The 19208-nt window shown below is 44.7% G+C and overlaps 1 protein-coding gene and 1 long non-coding RNA gene across 5 annotated transcripts in view; one reads left to right on the plus strand and one right to left on the minus strand.

The window, feature by feature from the left end:
* LOC147211538 (lysine-specific demethylase 6A-like) overlaps positions 1 to 10638 on the plus strand; it is a 37496-nt gene extending 26858 nt beyond the window's left edge. For all 4 annotated transcript variants that reach the window (XM_086128264.1, XM_086128266.1, XM_086128265.1 and 1 more), the window contains 13 exons: positions 1084 to 1946; positions 2236 to 2365; positions 3763 to 3868; positions 3997 to 4202; positions 4306 to 4364; positions 4484 to 4558; positions 4634 to 4782; positions 4892 to 5006; positions 5101 to 5288; positions 7870 to 8011; positions 8128 to 8254; positions 8580 to 8750; positions 9522 to 10638. In XM_086128264.1, coding sequence (XP_085984390.1) covers positions 1084 to 1946; positions 2236 to 2365; positions 3763 to 3868; positions 3997 to 4202; positions 4306 to 4364; positions 4484 to 4558; positions 4634 to 4782; positions 4892 to 5006; positions 5101 to 5288; positions 7870 to 8011; positions 8128 to 8254; positions 8580 to 8750; positions 9522 to 9551 — 2361 coding nt within the window. In that variant the 3' untranslated portion in view covers positions 9552 to 10638. The remainder of the gene's footprint in view (positions 1 to 1083; positions 1947 to 2235; positions 2366 to 3762; positions 3869 to 3996; positions 4203 to 4305; positions 4365 to 4483; positions 4559 to 4633; positions 4783 to 4891; positions 5007 to 5100; positions 5289 to 7869; positions 8012 to 8127; positions 8255 to 8579; positions 8751 to 9521) is intronic.
* Positions 10571 to 17260, minus strand: LOC147211539 (uncharacterized). The gene is made up of 3 exons (XR_015102744.1): positions 17102 to 17260; positions 15766 to 15935; positions 10571 to 11279 (listed from the first exon to the last, which is right to left on the minus strand). It is a non-coding gene; the product is annotated as an uncharacterized LOC147211539 (long non-coding RNA).
* Between the last annotated feature and the right edge of the window lie 1948 nt (positions 17261 to 19208).

The following is a 19208-nucleotide window of genomic DNA, read 5'->3' on the forward strand; positions in this document are numbered from 1 at the left end:
ATTTCAATCAAATTGGGATACAGTCACTCATTTTAAATTTGATGCCTGCAACACATTCCCAAAAAAAAGTGTAACAGGAGCACGTTTACCACTGTTACATCACGTTTCCTTTGGCAATACTCAATGAGTGTTTGGGAACTGTGGACGGGAGCTTTATAGGTGGAACTCTTCCCCCTTCTTGCTTGATGTACAACTTTAGTTGCTCATCAGTCCGGGGTATCCGTTGTTTGAATTTGTGTTTCATAATGCGCCACATATTTTCAATGGGAGACCGGTCAGGACTGCTGGCAGATCAGTCAATGACACACAGTGTTTTACTATGAAACAACACTGTTGCAACACATGTAAAGCATGTAAGGCATGAATGGTGCCTTCACAGATATGCAAGTTACCACCGACATTGGCACTAACACCCACGCATCCCATCACAGATGCTGGATTTTGAACTTTGCAGCAATAACAATCCAAACGGTCCTTTTCATCTTTAGCCTGGAAGTCAAAACACAATTTGAAATGTGGATTTGTCCAAACACTTTTCCATTTTGCGCCAGTCCATCCTCCGACCCAGAGAAGCTACCGCCGTATCTTGGAGTTGTCGATATATGGCTTTGGCTTATTTAAAATTGTAGACGTGGCGACGACCTGTGTTAACTGACAATTGTTTTCTGAAGCGTTTCTGAGCCCGCGTGGCAATGTCCTTGACACAGTGATGCTGCTTTTTAATGCTGTGCATCTGAGGGATCAAAGTTCACAGGCATTCAATGTTGGTTTCCAGCCTTGCTGCTTATGGGCAGAGATGTTTGAATAGGGATGGGGGGGGGGATCATGGCAAAAGAAAAAAGCCCCCCCCCCCTCCGAAATATGAAAATATATTGGGATTTTAATATGCAAATCCACAGGTGCCAAAACTTGAGTGTGCAGGGGTTGACTGTACTGTCATTGATTATTATTGTTAAAATACAACTTCCTGCCAGTTGCAGTCTAAACATTTCCATACGTATCGGAATTGACATTCAAAAATAATTCTAAGGCTGTGTTGCCTCCCCCCAGTGGTTGTAATAAGTGGGTTTCCCCTTCTTTCAGGTGCTACAGAAGCGGTCCGTTTCTCTTGTGGGCTCCAATACTGAGGGATCCACCTCTCACTCGCATCCCCCTAATTCCATTGCTCCCCCGCAGTCCAACCATCAGGTTGGACATTCCAACGTGACAACGGCCCAGCAACAGCCAGCGCACAACCACCTACCATCCCCTCCCTCGCTTCCTCCTTCCTCTACCTCAAGTGGGGCAGCACCCAGTGTGTCCGCTACCAAAGATGGCAACATTGCAGCCACCCTTGTCACCACATTCCCATCCCTTGGTAATGGCAGTTCAGAGGGCCGGGCACCTTCGCCATTGTCATCAGCAGATGGCAAAGTGGCGCAATCCGACAGCCTGGTCTGTCACACCCACTTGGGGGAGGAGGGTAAGGTGGCAGAAGGTGGTGAAAAGCAGAGCCTTAGCGCAGACAATCCAAGACTATCTGCCCTGCTAGCAGGGAGGATGGAGGAGGGTGACAGAAAGACAGAAGGGACTGTATCGACGACATCTCCCAACAAAGTCAACAACATCCACCCGGCGGGCTTGCCCTCAACCCCCAACACACAGGGAAGCTCAGCTGCCTCCTCACCCGTCTCTGTCATATCCACGGCCACACCCTCCCCCAAATCCTTAGAACATACCCAGATCGGCAGCCACAGCCCCGCCACACCTATCACAACAACACCGGCCATCAATGGAAATGGCAAAGGGGGAATCTCTGAGGACTCTCAGAGCCCACTGAAAGCCGAACCACCCGCTGTCACCGGTCTCAAGGCCACGCCACCCCATGGCTCCTCTTCGTCATCCTCATCGTCTTCATCATCCGTATCAATCTACCCCAGCTCCACAGATGTGCTGAAAGCCTGCAGGTGAGACAAATGTGGAGCCAATGTTCCTTTGCAAATGGCTCCCCCGAGTGGTATCTTATAGCCACTGAAACATCAGAGATGGTTATGTAATTGCATGGCAGTCTGTTGCCATGCAGATATTTCACCCAATGTTAAGATTTATTTGATTGACTTCCTGAAAAAAAAGGGGCCGCATTTGAATTTGATGATAAATTGATGCTGCATAAGAGATGAACAAAGTGCATGAAAATGATCTCATTCATTTCATTGTACTGTACTAGACAGTGCTCATGCAAAATTGTGTGTGCAGAAACTTGGGAAAGAATGGGCTGTCCAACAGCAGCATCCTTCTCAACAAGTGCCCGCCGCCACGGCTGCCCCCTCCTCCTACGCCAGCCCTGCCCAAAGACAAACTCAATCCACCGACCCCCAGCATCTATGTGAGTAACCGAGAGATTCCACCTGACCCATGTCTGCTCTCTTGAGCTCAGGATAATGTTATTCTGTGTAAATAAGTGCTGTGCGATGTAGACAAACTGTTCCCTATATTGAGTATTTCAGAGCTGTCAAATGTTGTGGATCGTCCTTATATTTTTACGGAATTCACTGAACGCCAATGACAAGTTTTGGTAACTTTTGCCAGTCCTTCATCTTTAGGCTTTTTACACAAACAGGAACTACCACAAGACTGCACATTCTCAATTGAAAACTAATGGAGCAACTCGAAATTGGAAAAAAAAAAAAAAAAGTCATGATCAAAATGAAATGAAACCGAAAATGCTTTTTAAAAACGAAAACTGAAATTAGAATTTACGTTTACAAAACTAACTATAATTAAAGCTAGAATGTCCTTTTTCGTCTTTGGCAATTAATTTAACCCACGAGTCGTAGGGGTTGATTTTCATTGTATTTATTTCAGTATCGCTGCATGTCCGTTAGCCGGAAAAAGAGAAGGATGAACAGTCGTTAGGGAGTTTTGATCGTCTTAATGTGTGTCGCAGAAAAGCGATGTCATTGAGCAACAGCCAACAAAAGAGAGCCACCAGATGATGTCGCACGTAGGACATGAGTTTATGTGTGGTTTGGGCTCCAAATGGCTCCCCAGCTTTTGTCATTTAACTCAGCCTGAAACGCAACGCTCGTTAAAAAGTGCTTTCCTTTTTTTGTTTCATATCTGAAAAACATATATACAGGATACAAAAAAATAGTAGACTCTACAACCAGGTTCAACACTTCTCAACAAGTAATGTAGATTTTATTGGAGAGTATTCTTAGTGTATTTAGAAATCAATCTTTGTTTAGTCAATTGTACCTATTTTACATTCGAAAAATCTTACGGGTAATGAGCACACACACACACACACACAAAACAACAACACCATACCATCGTTTACGTGATAAATTTATCGTCCGGGGGGAAAAAAATGCTATCGTGACAGGCCTACTCACAGCCATCCTTGCCATGCTCTTTTCATCGCTTGCTTTATGCCCGCCAGGAATTTAGAGACACCGGCGTAGGCATTGGCATTTCAGGTTGTAGGCATAGATTGATGGCTAACTGTGTGTTATGGTGGTAGAAATGAGCTATTTTCAGTGAGGAATCCATAAGGAAATTGCACTAAATCGCCACAGATGAAATGAGGGCATTCATACAGGGGGAGGAGGGGCCACTCATGCTGTTCCTCAGTTGGCAAATGTAATGATCTAACATGTTTTATGTTGCTATCGGTGATCGAAACATTTGAGACTTCCACAGAAAAGCAAATACATTTTTTGCCTAAATCCTACGTAGATAATCATAACAATTTCTCGACACCATGTTTCCTGTTTGAGCCAGCTGGAGAACAAGAGAGATGCTTTCTTTCCACCACTGCACCAGTTCTGCACAAATCCCTCCAATCCTGTCACTGTCATCAGAGGACTGGCTGGAGCACTCAAACTGGGTAAATATTGCAATCGATGTATGATCCTGTGCTTGAAGCCAAACTGCTTCATGTGCAAGCTGCAGCCAACCGAAAGAGATTTTGTATTATCATCCAGCTTTTATGTGGTTGTTGATGGCTATCTGCAGACCTGGGCCTTTTTTCCACAAAGACATTGGTTGAGGCCAACCCAGAGCACTTGGTGGAAGTGTGGACGCAGCTGTCACAACCCGCGGATGAGAACTGGGATGTGACGGGCACCAAGAAAATGTGGCGCTGTGAAAGTGCTCGAGCCCATACAACGATCGCCAAGTATGCTCAGTATCAAGCTGCTTCCTTCCAGGAGTCCCTGCGGGTCAGTGACAAGACGACACACCCAAGAAGAATCCTTATGTTCATTCCAAAAGATCAAGATAAATGTCCAATGTCACGTTTTGTGCCACTGTCTAATTTTTCAGGAGGAAAATGAAAAAAAGGCACTCAAGGAACCCTGTGACACAGAGCCAGCAGCAGAGAGGTACAAAAAAATTGGAAACACAACACTCCAGCATCTTATTTGAAGTTACTCATTTTTATATAGTATAATGTTAGTCTGCAGCCAGAATCGTTGAGGATGTATGCTTGGTCATTTGGCAGTGTTGTGCGCAAAAGAAGAGGACCGTTGAAGCACATCAAGTTCGGAACAAACATCGACGTGTCAGACGAAAGGAAGTAAGTGTGACTGGAGTTTGGCCAGCTTGAATCTGATGTGCTTTTTTAAAAATTAAACACACTTTCCTCCACCAGGTGGAAGCAGCAGCTCCAGGAACTCAGTAAACTGCCAGCATTCGCTCGTGTTGTATCGGCTGGCAACTTGCTGAGCCACGTGGGCCACACCATCCTGGGAATGAACACGGTTCAGCTGTACATGAAGGTTCCGGGGAGCCGAATAGCAGGTCGGTTCAACCAAATGGATCATGTTTATTCTTCCTTCGATCAAGGTGGGTGTAGGTGTTTTCGGCAATTTGTATTTAATTTTTTTTTTTCTTTTTTGGTTACCCATAGGTCACCAGGAGCACAATAATTTCTGCGCCGTCAACATTAACATCGGGCCGGGAGACTGTGAATGGTTTGCTGTGCCAGAGGCGTACTGGGGTGTGATGAGCAACTTCTGTGAAAAGTAAGGCCTCATTCTGAGCTGCTGTTTGTTGCCAGGTAACCACGGTTGAGCGCTTTAACCTCCTATGTTTTCCTTTTGTCACTTGCACCCTCAGGAACAATATCAACTTTCTCATGGGCTCGTGGTGGCCAAATTTGGAGGACCTCTATGAGGCTGACGTACCCGTGTACCGCTTTATCCAGCGACCAGGTGACCTGGTATGGCTCAACACCGGCACTGTGCACTGGGTGCAGGCCATCGGCTGGTGCAACAACATCGCCTGGAACGTTGGACCACTTACAGGTATGGGGCCTCAACAACATTCAAACAGAAAAAAACAGCCCGAGCCTTTTTTTTATTTTTATTTTTTCCGCCACAAGGGGAATCAGTTTTAGCTGAGCTGAGCCTTGGTAAAGGAAAATTGTCTCCAATATAGTGTGACCTTTTACAATGGCATTTGTGATTTCCAGCTGATTATTGACCTTTTCGGCTGATTGGCTTCCATTTCCTGACTACATTGTGTGACTTTCCAAACACACCTCTATATTACCGAAACCATTCTTTTTTTCCTTTTTTTTTTAAACACTCAGCGGGCGCAACTTTTAGTACAAAACAAGTAGTGTGCAATACAATACTGACATACTACAGGAAATCATCAGTGTATGTGCAAAGCCTGCAGTTGCCAGAAAGCCCCAAATATGTTCTTACTAGAACTGTTACTTTATTTAGATCAGTGTGATTCAAGTGAAAGTAAGCAGCCCTCCAAATAAATACTCACTGAAAAAAAAAATTCAAGTACTAAGTGGTGAGTCTTCTGATTTATTCCTTTTTAGCCAGAGCATGGTCAATTAGACAAAAGTCTAAATTAGGGCGGGTGTGCTGGAGCCTATCCCAACTGTCTTCGGGCAGTAGGCGGGGGACACCCTCAACTGGTTGCCGGCCAATTACAGGACACACAGAGACGAACAACCAATTGGGCTCACGCTCACACAATTTAGGGACAATTTAGAGTATTCTATTAACGTGCCAGGGCGGCCCGGTAGTCGAGTGGTTAGCATGTCGACTTCACAGTGCAGAGGTTACCCGGTTCAATTCCTGTGTGGAGTTTGCATGTCCCCGTCCTTGCGTGGGTTTTCTCCATCAGGGATGAGAGTGGCTAGTGATGAAAAAAGCGGAAAGGGGCGTGGCCGGCACGGGGGAGGGGCTGCTTACAAAAGTGGCTCCAAACATGCTGAAGATGAAGTGTATTCAATTTACATACTATTTGAAACTTTAACAGAAAAAAAATCCCAAGATCGTTCACTCTTCTTTCAAGTGAAAATTTGTGCAATTTTGCTTATGCATTCCTGGTGAGCACCAACATGTAACTTCAAATTTTCTGCTCAAAAGGAAACACATTCCCTGCCATATTTAAGATTTGTTCATTACTTGTATTCATAAAGTGTTGTGTAAATGTGATTAAAAAAAAGCTGTTGATTCTTACCTCATACAGTGATAGCGAAGTCCCACACTGTTTACTATATATGGGTTATGAATGCATTTTATTATATAAAGTGGATGTCTATTTACCGTACATACAACAATATACAGTTTCATGAGGTAGAATACTTTATTTTCTCTTCATTTTAAGCTTTTTAGCAAGCACTAAACGCTTATTGGTCCTCTCCGTCTTCTTCCACTCTCTTTTTAGCCAACTCCTCTTGTTTTTACACCTGCTCCAGGCTGTCTAAAAGCGCTTGAGATCGAGTAGTTACTTTTCAGTAGAGATGTCTGTTTTCGGTGTTTCACCGAGGTTGCGTGACTCTGTAAAGCTTTCCATCCTCTCGATCCGTATAGAATGACATTGAGCTTTTTCACGAAATTCGACACAAGCACAATGGTTCCTCTTTACTGTTTCCTCCTGGGGACACCGTCAGCTTTCTATCCAACCAGTCCCATTGAAATGTGTTTTTCAGATTCGCATCTATCTGACGCACATTAGCTTCGTCACGAGTCTCGATAACATTCGGCATTCGCGAGCAAGGGGTTTCGGAAGGCGAACACGGATTGGTTGTGATTTGTATTTGCCGATATAGTGACCAATCACAACAAGTAAGACATTGGTTTGAGCCCATATAGGAAGTAACGACAAACTAATGCGCCGCGATAAAAACGGGATTCAAAATGGATGCTTGCAAACGTTACTTGTAACCATTACAAGCCCGAATCTGCCGAAGACAAGTCCGGACCCCCCCCCCCCCCCCCCCTCCAGAATTTTTTTACGGATTTGGAACAATATAAAATAGGTCCATTTTGACTGGAAAAAAAAGCGGAAAAATCTCATCCCTGCTCCGTGTACTCCGGTTTCCTCCCACATTCCAAAAAACATTCATGGCAAGCAAATTGTCCCTAGGTATGAGTGTGAATGGTTGGTTGTTTCTGTGTGCCCTGCAACCAGTTCAGGGTGTCCCCCTCCTACTGCCTGAAGACAGCTGGGATCGGCTCCTGCACCCCCCGCAACCCTAGTGATGATGAAGGGGTTCGGAAATATTAACATGCCATGCATGTTTTGGGAATGTGGGAGGAAACCGGAGTACCCAGAGAAAACCCATGCAGGCACTCGGAGAACATGCAAACTCCACACAGGAAGGCCCGAATCGAACAGTGCACCTCTGCACTGCGAGGCCGATGCGTTAACCAATCGACACTGGGCCGCCCCATTTAAAAAAAAATAAATAAAAAGGACTAAATAATAAAGTACATGACATTAAAACTACTCTGACATGTGCGATTTATCCAAAAAGTTACTGAAGTGACTGTGTAAATGTGGTGCATTATGATCTGCCTCTGGTAGTTTCAATTATTGTATGCTGCTGACAAGTTGCTTTGACTGTGTTTTTTTAAGCCCATCAGTACAAGTTGGCCGTGGAGCGTTACGAGTGGAATAAGCTCCAAAGTGTGAAATCCATGGTTCCCATGGTGCATCTCTCTTGGAACATGGCACGCAACATAAAGGTGTCCGATCACAAGTTGTTTGAGATGATCAAGTGAGTTCGTATTTGACACGTTTCCTTGCCCTACTGTTATGGTTCATTTTCATTTTATTATTATTTTCTTGGGTGTGTGTTAACCAGAACCTTCCCAACTGACACATGTTTTGCAGGTACTGTTTGCTACGGACGCTGAAGCAGTGCCAGTGGGTGAAGGAAGCCTTAGCGACGGCTGGCAAAGAAACAGTGCTGAGGAACAGAACCAGAGATGAACCGGCCCACTACTGTACCATCTGTGAGGTTCGTAACACAATTAGAGATTTTCTGTGTCGTACTTTGAGCCAGTGTCACCTCTTGCACAGTCTACATCGTTAGGTAGCTTGGCTTATTTGGTGGCGTAGGTGGAGTAGTCATTTCTCAACTCAAACTAGGTTGCTGGTGGTTCATCTCAATACATTTTTGAGCAAGTTACTGAAGCGCTTGTGTCAGAGGCAGCATACATCACCATCAATCAACACCACTTTTCTTTTCAAAATAGGATGACATTAAGTACTTATGGGTGGGTACAGCACTCTACAAGTTGAGCTCTTTTCTCATATATTTCTCTGTGCGCTGTGGTCTTCAGGTCGAGGTGTTCAACCTGTTATTTGTGCGCCGTGAACTGCTGTCTAAGAAGCAGTATGTGGTCCACTGCCAGGACTGCGCCCGCAAAGGCAGCGCCACACTGGACGACTTTGTGGTGCTGGAGCAACACCGGATGGAAGACCTCATGCAGGTCTACGACCAGTTTGCATTAGTAAGTATACATATTGATGACACAATTGACTCCACGCAAGAAAAACTAGAAGGTTGTGGGAACTAACAACTCTAATTGGGTTTGTTCTTTCCATTTTGATTGAGGTTTAGAAAATCATTGGCACCCATAAAAAAAAAAAGTCTCACAAACTTGTCATTGGAGGCACTGTTATTTTTCTTGCTGCTGTTTTGATGTGTTGAGGCTGTGAGTCTCTGTAGCTGTCATGTAGTCGAATGTTTTACCCAGTCGGCATACCTGTGTAACCCTAATGAGAAGTTAGCTGTAATTTGTTGTAGTCACGGAAGTATGGTTCATTCCAAGTGTGTAGGAGAAAAGATCCAGTCACAGAATAATCCAAAAGAAACGTGAACATCGATTGGAAATTGGATTAAACTTTATTTTCAAATGGAATGGAGAGGAATGTTCTTGTGTCGATGATCAAGTGGAAGGTTTGGCGGTTGTTGTATTGAAATTGTGGGATGGTGAGGAATTGCACTGATACGACGGCACATAAGATGTCAGAACTTTTTCAAGAGTGTCAGGTGTTAGACTCCAATGAGATGACTTCCAGCGGGAAAACTTTTGGATTTGAAATGTATCCTTTTTTTTATCCCAGTGCTGAAACTTTTCTGACGTACCTCGTACATGGATACGACAATTTTTGTTTTGTAAGATCATTTTGTAGGTTTAGACTTTTGGGAGCTAATGGCATTTTAATAATGATTTACTAACTTGAGCCTGTCTCTTCCTTTCATTTCACCCCTTCCATAGGCCCCGCCCCTTCATTCCTCTTCATCTTGACATTAGGAGATGCATTTCTTCTGCAGCGGAACCGTGAAGCCAATTTAAATAAAAACGCTCTATGGACACGGACCACTTTCTGATATTCAGGAAAGCCAAGGCCGTCTCGACACCTTTGCCACCACCCCTCTCCCCGCATGGCAGGTCTCCATAGCGACGGCTGGAGGCTGAGGCTGCTGCGTGTGTCTGTCTATGCAACCTATTTGGTGCACAGGCCCCCACCAGATGGGGGCGGCACCAAGATTGCTCACAGGACTGTTTCTCCCTCTCCCCTCTCAGCCCTCACGAATGACAATGGTTCAGCCCGTTTCAGTGGAGGACTTAATCAAAAATGGTTGAGAGCAGGAGAACGAGGGTGGAGTTTCTTTTCATGCGCGATGAAATATTTTGTAGATACGTAACTGTTCATAACTGGCTATACCACCCTTAAAAGACTACTGACTTGACCACCTTTTCTCACTCTCACTTCTGCATCGAGGCTTTGGCGTTTGATTTTTAACAATTTCCCCGAATGTCTTCAGTTTGTCCTCCCTAAGGGGCAGTAGCGTGCTCTTTGTCGTTGCTATTTTGAGACTCAGTATCTTCACAAAATTTGTAATGTGATGTTTTTATTCTTTCTCAGCTTTTGATTTCTGTCTTGTTCTTTTCCATACTTTTTTCTGAACTAAAAAGGAAAAAAAATCTAGTAATACATACATATATGTATATATATATATATATATATATATATATAAAATACATACACATACACCGTATACTAGCCAAGTCACAAAGAAAATGGGTTGCACATAGACTTATGAAATAAAGTTTAATTTGTTGTTTTGTTGTTTCTAATCTTGATGTAAATTTACACTATTTATAAATGCATATTTATTGCTTGAAAATATTTGTTGATGGAATGCTGTTATTTTTTTCCAGAGTACCTGCCATTAAATTTGAAGAGGTTTTGTCATTTTAACAATTCCTCTTACATTTTCTATATATAAATAAAATTGCTTAGCAAGCATTGTACAGGAACGGACATTTAAAATTGTTTTATTGTTTGAAGAATGTTTTATGAGTCAATAAACACAAAGTTGTCAAATCATCTGCCACTGCCTCCGCTTCCTCCAATTTCGGACATTTTTCTCACAACTAAAAGTGGAAGCACTGAAAATAGCACCTGTGCAAAGTAATGTCTGAAACCCAGCAGACAATGTAGCTGTAGACTGACACACAGAGTCCTACACTGTATGCCAGGTCCAGAAATTACCCCAAATGTTTCCCTCAGTTACTTGAGCATTGACATTCAGCCCATATAGTATGTTTAATGGGAGCTCGAGTCACGAGATAAACCTTCAAAAGCATCCTCAGATGGCCAACGGAGACCCAGTAGCCAGATGTAGCTGCTGTCAGCCCCACAGGATCTACACTGACTACTGAGCAAGCGTTGGGCATCCCATGAACGTGAGAGGGTCTCCCTCCATTCCATAAATGATGACGACCGTGGCACGCTGGAACTTCATTGGATGCCAAAGGGAAGCGGCAACTGCAAGTTGTGTTCAGCTGCGAGGCTACAACAGAACAAGATGGACGTCGGCTGCCCAAATGCATACATTCGCTTCTTGAAATCCTATATCGTGCATCTTCCTATTGTGATCACGTTAACTATCGTGCGGTGCACAGGCGGTGGAGATTTTGCAGTGCTTCTTTTCCGGAGCGTCTTTAATTTGATGCCCCTCTGGTGTCCTGGGGAAAAGGCACAAAGGAGAGCATTTCAAACATGGCAGATTTTTGAGGAATTGAACCCGTTTCATTCTGCACCTACATCATTACACACAGGTGGGGGCGCACTCTATACCGAATCGCGGCAATAGCCCTCTCAATGCTCTCTCCTCCATCTCCCACCTACTGTATATATATCCTTTTGTGAAACCTGGCAATGATCCAGCAAAGAGGTATGTGAACTCTGCTTGGCCCGGGCGCCCCCCATCCCCACCACACACGCACACGCACACACTCAAATCCTGACCACCTAACATAGTCTCACTGTGTCCCTACGATGGACATAGTCAGTGAGAGAAGGAACGCGAGAAAAGAAAACAGCGGAATGATCTGTGACCTTTCTCTTCCTTCCTTCCTTTCTAAAACTGCCATCTCACACCCGCCTGCACCCGTGCTTCTGCCTCGGCGAGGGGCAAACAGGTGGCTCTGACTGCTAGTTTTAATATGAACAATTGGATACCTGCACGTTCCATTGCGATAAATAAGATAGGACTGGACGAAACAGCCGCGCACATACGCGCAGGCACGCGCACACGCACGCGCCATTCCGTCCACTCCTATGATTGGCTGTTACGCAGCCAATGGAAGCGCTCAGAGCTGCCCATTCACAAACAACCTTGGGTCATGTGATAGAAATCCACATGCTCAAAACACTTGAGTGTCTATTGCGTTGATACAGAGCAGGAGGAAAGAGGTAACCATTTTTAATTGCCTTCTCTGTTACTGATATTGATGATTATTAATTAGCACAGTAGTCCATTTTAAAACTACTTCAATGTTATTTTCCTTTTTTTCGTAGGAGCAATTGCTGTCATTTTATGGCTTAAACCAGGGGTGTCAAACTCATTTCACATTGTGGGCCACATACGGCCTCGGTAGATGTCAAGTGGGCCATTGATATTATACCATACTCTCCTATAAATAACCAAAATAAAATGTGTTTCCTTTGTTTTGGTCTAAGGAAGCACAAGAACACGAGTGAAATGTTTTTTTTTTTAAATTTAATGACCATATCTTTTCCAAAACATTTCATGAAGCGCCTTAGATTTCCTTAGACAAATGTGCAATTTACTTTTATCATTCACATATATGCATTGCAACTGATCCCACTGATTGTGCAAAGGCACAAAACTTTAAGCAATTGGTATTGAAAAATATAGTACTGCATTTTAAGATTAAACGAGATTTATAAAGAAAGGAATTTTTAAACCATTGACACATGCATATAAAATCATAAATTAATCCCTGCCTACACCTTACAAACTAAGGAGAGTGCTATTCAATGTGTCAAGAATGAAGTATTCACATGTCCTTGATAGCGTCTGCTGTGTTGGGTCTCTCTCAGTGACAGACTGAGACTGCTGTTGTCTTCTTCTCTTATCAAAACATTATGTCCCCTAGTGGATACTCCACGAATTGCACCTTATTAAAATATTCATTCCATGTCTTTTATGCATGTTTTCACTTTCAAGTTATCCTGCGGGCCTGATTGAACCTCCTTGGGGCCGGTTCCGACCCGCGGGCCATATGTTTGACACCGCTGGCTTAAACCAAGATCATTTACTGCAGCTGGGGCATACAATGAATGGCGGTTTTTAATTGGATATGCTTGTCTTTAAATCGCAGCTGTCAGTGGGGGCCCAGAGTTAAATGTTTCCCATTGTTACAAAGGTTTCCTGCTTTGAGCATGTGCTACCACCAAGTCTTCTTTTCACGTGCATTAATTGGCTGGCAACCAGTTCAGGGTGTACCCTGCCTCAGGCCTGAGGTTAGCTGGGATAGGCTCCAGCACGACCGCGACCCTCCTGAGGATAAGCGGTTCGGATAATGGATGGATGGATGGATAATATGTGCATCAAACCGTCGCCTCAGTCGGAGAATGTACTGAGAAGCATCTTAGCAAAAAAAGGTGCTGCCCGTTTCCACGGAAACGGCGGGCAATCAGCACAAAGTGCTGTTCAGGGGGGCGGGGGGGTGAGCGTGAAAAACATGGTGCAGCATGGATACATGTGCAAGTGTGTGGGATGCTGGCCTGCTTTCAAGAGATGAGCAGTAATGGAAGGAAGAGGAGGATGTAGAGGAAAAGAGGCCTGCACGGAGGTCAAGGTGCTGCCTTTGTAAAAATCAGTTGGAAATGTGCACTTTTCCACTACCTCGCAGTGTTCAAATAGAAAAAGGAGAGTTGTGTTGTGCGTTTGGCTGGCCAATGCTGCGTTATAGCGCACTTTGAAATAACAGGTATCATCTGTTGCATGTGACCTTGGTATCGTTCCAGTTTGGGAAAAGATGGCACGCTTTCGAGCAGACTCTGATTGATTTTTACGACACGACGTTCCTGAACGTTTATTCAGAAATCGGACGGACTGAGGGCCAAAGGTGGGCATCCCTGTGGTGCAACCTCCCTCCTCGCTTTGCCACTGCAACAATTCTTATTTGCAATCAGCAAAAGAACATCATTTCCACAAACTACTGACAGATCCGACTTGTCCATGATACGCCCACATGATTGGCACAATTTCCTGCTCTTCAATCCCCCACGAACTGTGCGGCAGCTAATGGCAGCAGAGAGTTCCCAGGTGCACATACACTGAGAGCAATTATGGAGATCTGTGTGAAAACCATTTTAGCGGCATAATCTGACAGTTGGTTTATTACAGTAATTGTGATTAACAAGTGGGCGATTGCGGTTCTGACAGGAATACAGAGCACGGCGCAAGACTCTTATGCAAAGCACCCATGACATTTAATATCAGATGGTTCCTTTTTTGTGCTGAGAACATTTAATAGGCTTATAATTAAATCAATCAGAGGAATTGTGTGAAGCCGAAACTTTCTGCATCACTTCGAGAGCATGAAATGAAATAATTAAGTGAAGTCAAGGCCACTTTTTGTGTTTCATGATGTCTTCACAGAGTAGCCGTGGTGTCTATTTAAAAAAAAAAAAAGGGCTGAAAAGACAAGTTTGTCAGCTTCTCACAAGACATTGCAGTCCAGTCTCCCGCATTCCAGCAACGCCACCACTTTTACGTTTTAATCCATAGGACCAAAAAAGTCAAATAAAATGCCAGCGCTGAGGTCATCTGACCACTTTGTCCAGATCAAATACATCAGCTGGGAGCTTATGGGCATCATGTGAGACGGCATCCTGTCAGGAGCTCCGATAATGCAGTTAACTCAAAGAGGAAGGCGAGGAATGTATCCTAAATTCAACCCCTTGCCACCCACCCCCACAGCCCTCCCAGTCATGGGTTCTCCGCTGGGTAATCGCATACCAAATACAAGAAGAATTTCCCCCTCTCGCCCCTCTCCAGCAGACAGGGGCGAACCCCCGTCTCCCAGCTTCTCCTCTCTAGAGTCAAGCCAGCACGAGTGCTCCGGAAACACACTGTAAACACCAAAGTTGTACGACAGTCAGAATGAATCCAAAATAAACAAATGCATCTTCACAACTCATACGCACATATTATTTTGAAAACGAGGTATTGGCCAGCCTCGGATTTAAAAAAAATGGAAAAAGCAACTAGAAGAGCACCTTGATATTGAGGCGTTTCAACAATCTTACAACGACTACAAAGTGGTAAACAAGCACTCTGTATCCCTCTGAGCACCAGCCAATTATTTTTTCTAACTGACATTAATTTATCATACAAAAAAAGAGCGTATGGATTGAAACCATAAAAAACGCTTTGTTATGGTTAGCCAGTTTATTTTAGCAGATAGATGGCAAAGAGATCATGTGTGGTTATCAAAGAAACACAACTTAAAAAGAAATCACGCAGAAAATCCAAATTTCTTTTTTTTTTAATTTAGGGGCGGGGGTGAGCAACAGGAAGCCTCGATGTAATTGCATTCCTCAATCAATTGCTCCCAATCTTTCTTGCGTGAAAAATAGATGCATGTCCATGTTCCCGAATTTCAGTACGTGTGCTCTTCTATGAGTTTGCGTGCGTGTGCGTGTGGCTTGGGGACCACACACTTTGTGCACCCCCTCCCCACCCATGCACACATGCACTTGGCCCACACACAAGTGAACCATTTCAAGTTTTTTTTTTTTACATTAAAACACCACGGTGAGGGGAAATTTAGGATGATTTAGTAAACCCCACGACGACTGAAAGTGCTAAGACTTTTTTTCCCCTCCACGGACGCACAACGATGGTCTCCAGGGGCGCCGCATGGTCGCGGCAAAGCGTGGCCGAGATAGCGAAAGTTTGCTTCGGCCAAGGTTGGAATGAACCGTCGCGAGCGGCGATCAGAAACCGACGACGGAGAAATGTTTGGACTCCTATCCATTCCGATCCTGCGTCGAGTTGTGAGATTCTCGCCTGACGCGTGCGGTCGACGCAAAGATGCGGACGAACGAAACAAAGTGCTCAAACTTCTCCCTGGGCGACCTCTTTCCCCGTTTGACGCGGCTGTCTGCGTGAGCGAGAAAACGAGCTGCACTTACCCATATTGTTGGCCGCGTGTCCCCGAGAAGGAGTGCCTGTTTTGCAGCGCTTGTGTGTCAGCGTGTGTGCTGCTTCGATGTAATCGCAGGGATTCTTCAGCCCCTGCCTTCCCGGTGCACAAACGGCGGTGTGCGGCCCTCCCGTGGCTCCCCGTGTTGGAATCCGTGACCTAAAAGGTTGATGCATGATTATGCAGTGATTCTTGTGATTCCAACAGGGTCGACCTAAACGATCTCAACTCAATACCCAAAAAAAAAAAAAAAAAAAATAACCAACTTCTTCCTATCACAATACATATCGATACAATCCATATAGGCTATGTACCACAAGCCATAACAATATGGACACTTGTACGATCGGAGGAGAAGCAGATTTGGATCAAAACATTCATTACCTTGGTAATAATGGACAACATCGGGTAGCTATATTCATTTAACAATGTTAATCATTGAAATTGTAAGTTTGGAGTGGTGTAGAGAGCCATATCTGAGAGATTTATGAGCCAAAATTGTAGACACAGACCGCGGGAAAGTACAGTGCACTTTAAACCCTCTCAAAGACACATAGACCCTCTCAAAATATTGAAACATACTGTTGAATCAATAAAGCATTCACATCAATTTAGCTTCGGCGTTATATTCTTTGTGAGGCAAATGTTTTATCTCGATTGAGACACGTATGATTATGGCCCTAATGTGGTGGTCACATAGAGATGAATGATGATCAACACAACATTTCAAGAATCAATAAGCCCTTTCCCAACAATATGTGTGCAACCTGTTTCATGATCTACACTAGCATCGAGTATTTAAAAAGAAAGATTTGGGGTCCTGATCCTCATTTTGGGAAAGGCTGTTCTAGAGTGTTGTAGCCAGCAGGTGCAGTGCCGAATCGTTCATATTGAGATTTGTTTGGCTGGCTGAGATTGAGCAAAGCCAATGAGCACTGTCAATTCCTCCCACTCCATCGACCCGACGTGACATTTCACGGAAACCCAGAAATACATGCACATGACACAAACGGCTGCTGCAGATTGGCATTCCCCTCCCTGATTCTGATTTCCCCACTTTCACGCCGGCTCGCGCTCTGACTAAATGAATTAATCGTGCAACAGCTCTGCCGCAAGGAGGCTGCTGTTCTAATTGAAAACACAACAGGCTGTCTGCAGTGCAAAACCATAAGGTTTGGACACCTGTGCGCACCCCCCCCCCCCCACTCTCCCTTTCCCTTGCTCTCTTTCTCTCTCTCTCTCTCTCTGCAGTGACACACAAGCTTGGGCGGCACAGGGGACACGCAAGGCATACAAATGGGCAAATGGAAACATGAAATGCTTACCAGGCGTCATTGAGGCTCCGAAAGCCCCAGGCAACCCCCAGATGCCGCCGCGCAGGGCTCCGCTCTTGCCGCAGTCCCTTCACACTCTTGGCTTTCTTCCGCCTCTCGGTGCTTCCAACTTTCCTTTCTCCTCCTCACCACACTGATCTTTTTGATGCTTCCGACCACTCCACTGCTCAATGGACACGCAGCAAAGAGAGCTCGGTTGCCTCCACCCCCCCCGTGGGTGTGTGTGTGTGTGTCTGTATCACCGGGAGGAGAAGAGGCTTCCAACCCACACACACCACTCTCCAGGGCGCTCAGCCTCCACAGTGGCTCATCACTTAACCACTGCATACACCTACGTATGCGCACACGCACAAACATCGCCAGCTGTTTCTCAGCATTGGCAAAGCCACCTGTTAGCGCTTATAAAAGATAACCAACCATTAATTGTTAACTACATATATGGTTGAATGGGTAGCTTCTGCCCAACTTGGCTTAAAAGCAAAAAAGTCATGATGATTCCGGGCGGTTAGTGATTACCTCAGCGCTGCAAAGTCTTGGGTTTGAGTCTCGCTTCAGGTCCTTCTGTGTTTAGTTTGCATGTTCTCCCCATGCTTAAATTGGTTTTTGCCAGGTACTCAAAGTCAGCTGGGATACCATCCATCTCACCAGCCACTCCAATGATGAAAAAGCACTGTTGACAATGGATAGATAGATTCTTCTGAAGAGAAATAAGGAGCGGGCAGTTGATCTCTTATTGTAAATCATAAGATCAAGAATATCAGAAGCTATTTTTTTGTAAAATGCCCCTCATGCGCAGTTCTACCGCTCTGTTCTGTTAACAGAAGCAGAGAGCAAGGCACCACGATTTAGAGCAGGCAGCACGTAATTAGGCAGGCAAATGCAGATAAGAATGAATAAATGCAAGGACAGACTGAAGAGCTTACAGTTGGTTGCGAGCCCGTGTCGCGTTTTGGGTTTTTGTGTGCTGTGTCCAGCCATCCATCCCTTATGCTAGCCGCTTATCCTCACGAGGATCGCGGACCGTGCTGAAGCCTATCCCAGCAGGCGAGGCACACTCTGAACTGGTTGTCAGCCAGTCGAAGGGCACACATAGACAAGCAACCATTCACACTCATAGTCACACCTAGGGACAATTTCGAGTGTTCCATTAACCTGCCAGGCATGTTTTTGGAATGTGGGAGGAAACCAGAGGACCTGGAGAAAACCCACGCAGGCATGGGGCGAACATTTGTTTGCTCTCTTTTAAACAAAACCTTTATTATAAATGACCTGACAACAATCTAGAAGGTATTCTTTTGTCAGAGAAATGACTTGGCATAGATGCTCCTGTTACTCTCACCGAGGGTTGCCCACCAAATGTTACCTTTTTATCAACTGGTGAGCACGTCTGCTTCACTGTACAGAGGTGCAGGGTTCGATTGTGGCTCTGGCATGTTCTCTCCGTGCCTGTGTGGGTTTTCTCTGGGTACTCCGGTTTCCTTTTACATTCCAAAAACACATGTGGCAGGTTAATGAAACACTCTAAATTGTCCGTAGGTGTGAGTGGGAGCTCGGAAGGTTGTGCATCTATGTGTGCCTTGTGATTGGCTGGCAACCGGTTTAGGGTGTCCCCCGCCTACTGCCTGAAGACAGCTGGGATAGGCTCCAGCATGCCCCCCGCGATCTTCGTGAGGTTAAGCAGATTAGAAAATGGATGGATTTTTTCTACCAGGTATGCTAAAAGAGGAGGCAGGACTGCATCAATTTTTAACACTGCTCTTATCTCAACGGAGATCATTTTTAACAGGTATTTATCCTTTAAACAACATGCCTTTGTTTTTAGCAGTTCTTCTATTCTCTGTTTCACTGTCTCCAGACATCCCCATCACTCCACTTTATTCGTGAGTTTTCAGAGTTCTTATCAATTTTACATGCCACTTGCAACAGAATTTTAATAACTGGCAAGTCACCGGACATGTAATGTAAGTTTTAATAAACCTGGACAGTCATTTTTCCTAGAGGAAACAGTGGAAAGTTTTGCCCTGGTTGATGCAAGGCCACTTGGTTGAGTTTTCTCCAAGGTAAATCCAACAACCTGCCTTTTAGTTCCAATTCCCAC

Source organism: Hippocampus guttulatus, chromosome 1 (assembly GCF_054856545.1).
Source record: "Hippocampus guttulatus isolate MCC_2025c chromosome 1, RoL_Hgut_1.0, whole genome shotgun sequence".
Classification (NCBI taxonomy): Eukaryota; Metazoa; Chordata; class Actinopteri; order Syngnathiformes; family Syngnathidae; genus Hippocampus; species Hippocampus guttulatus.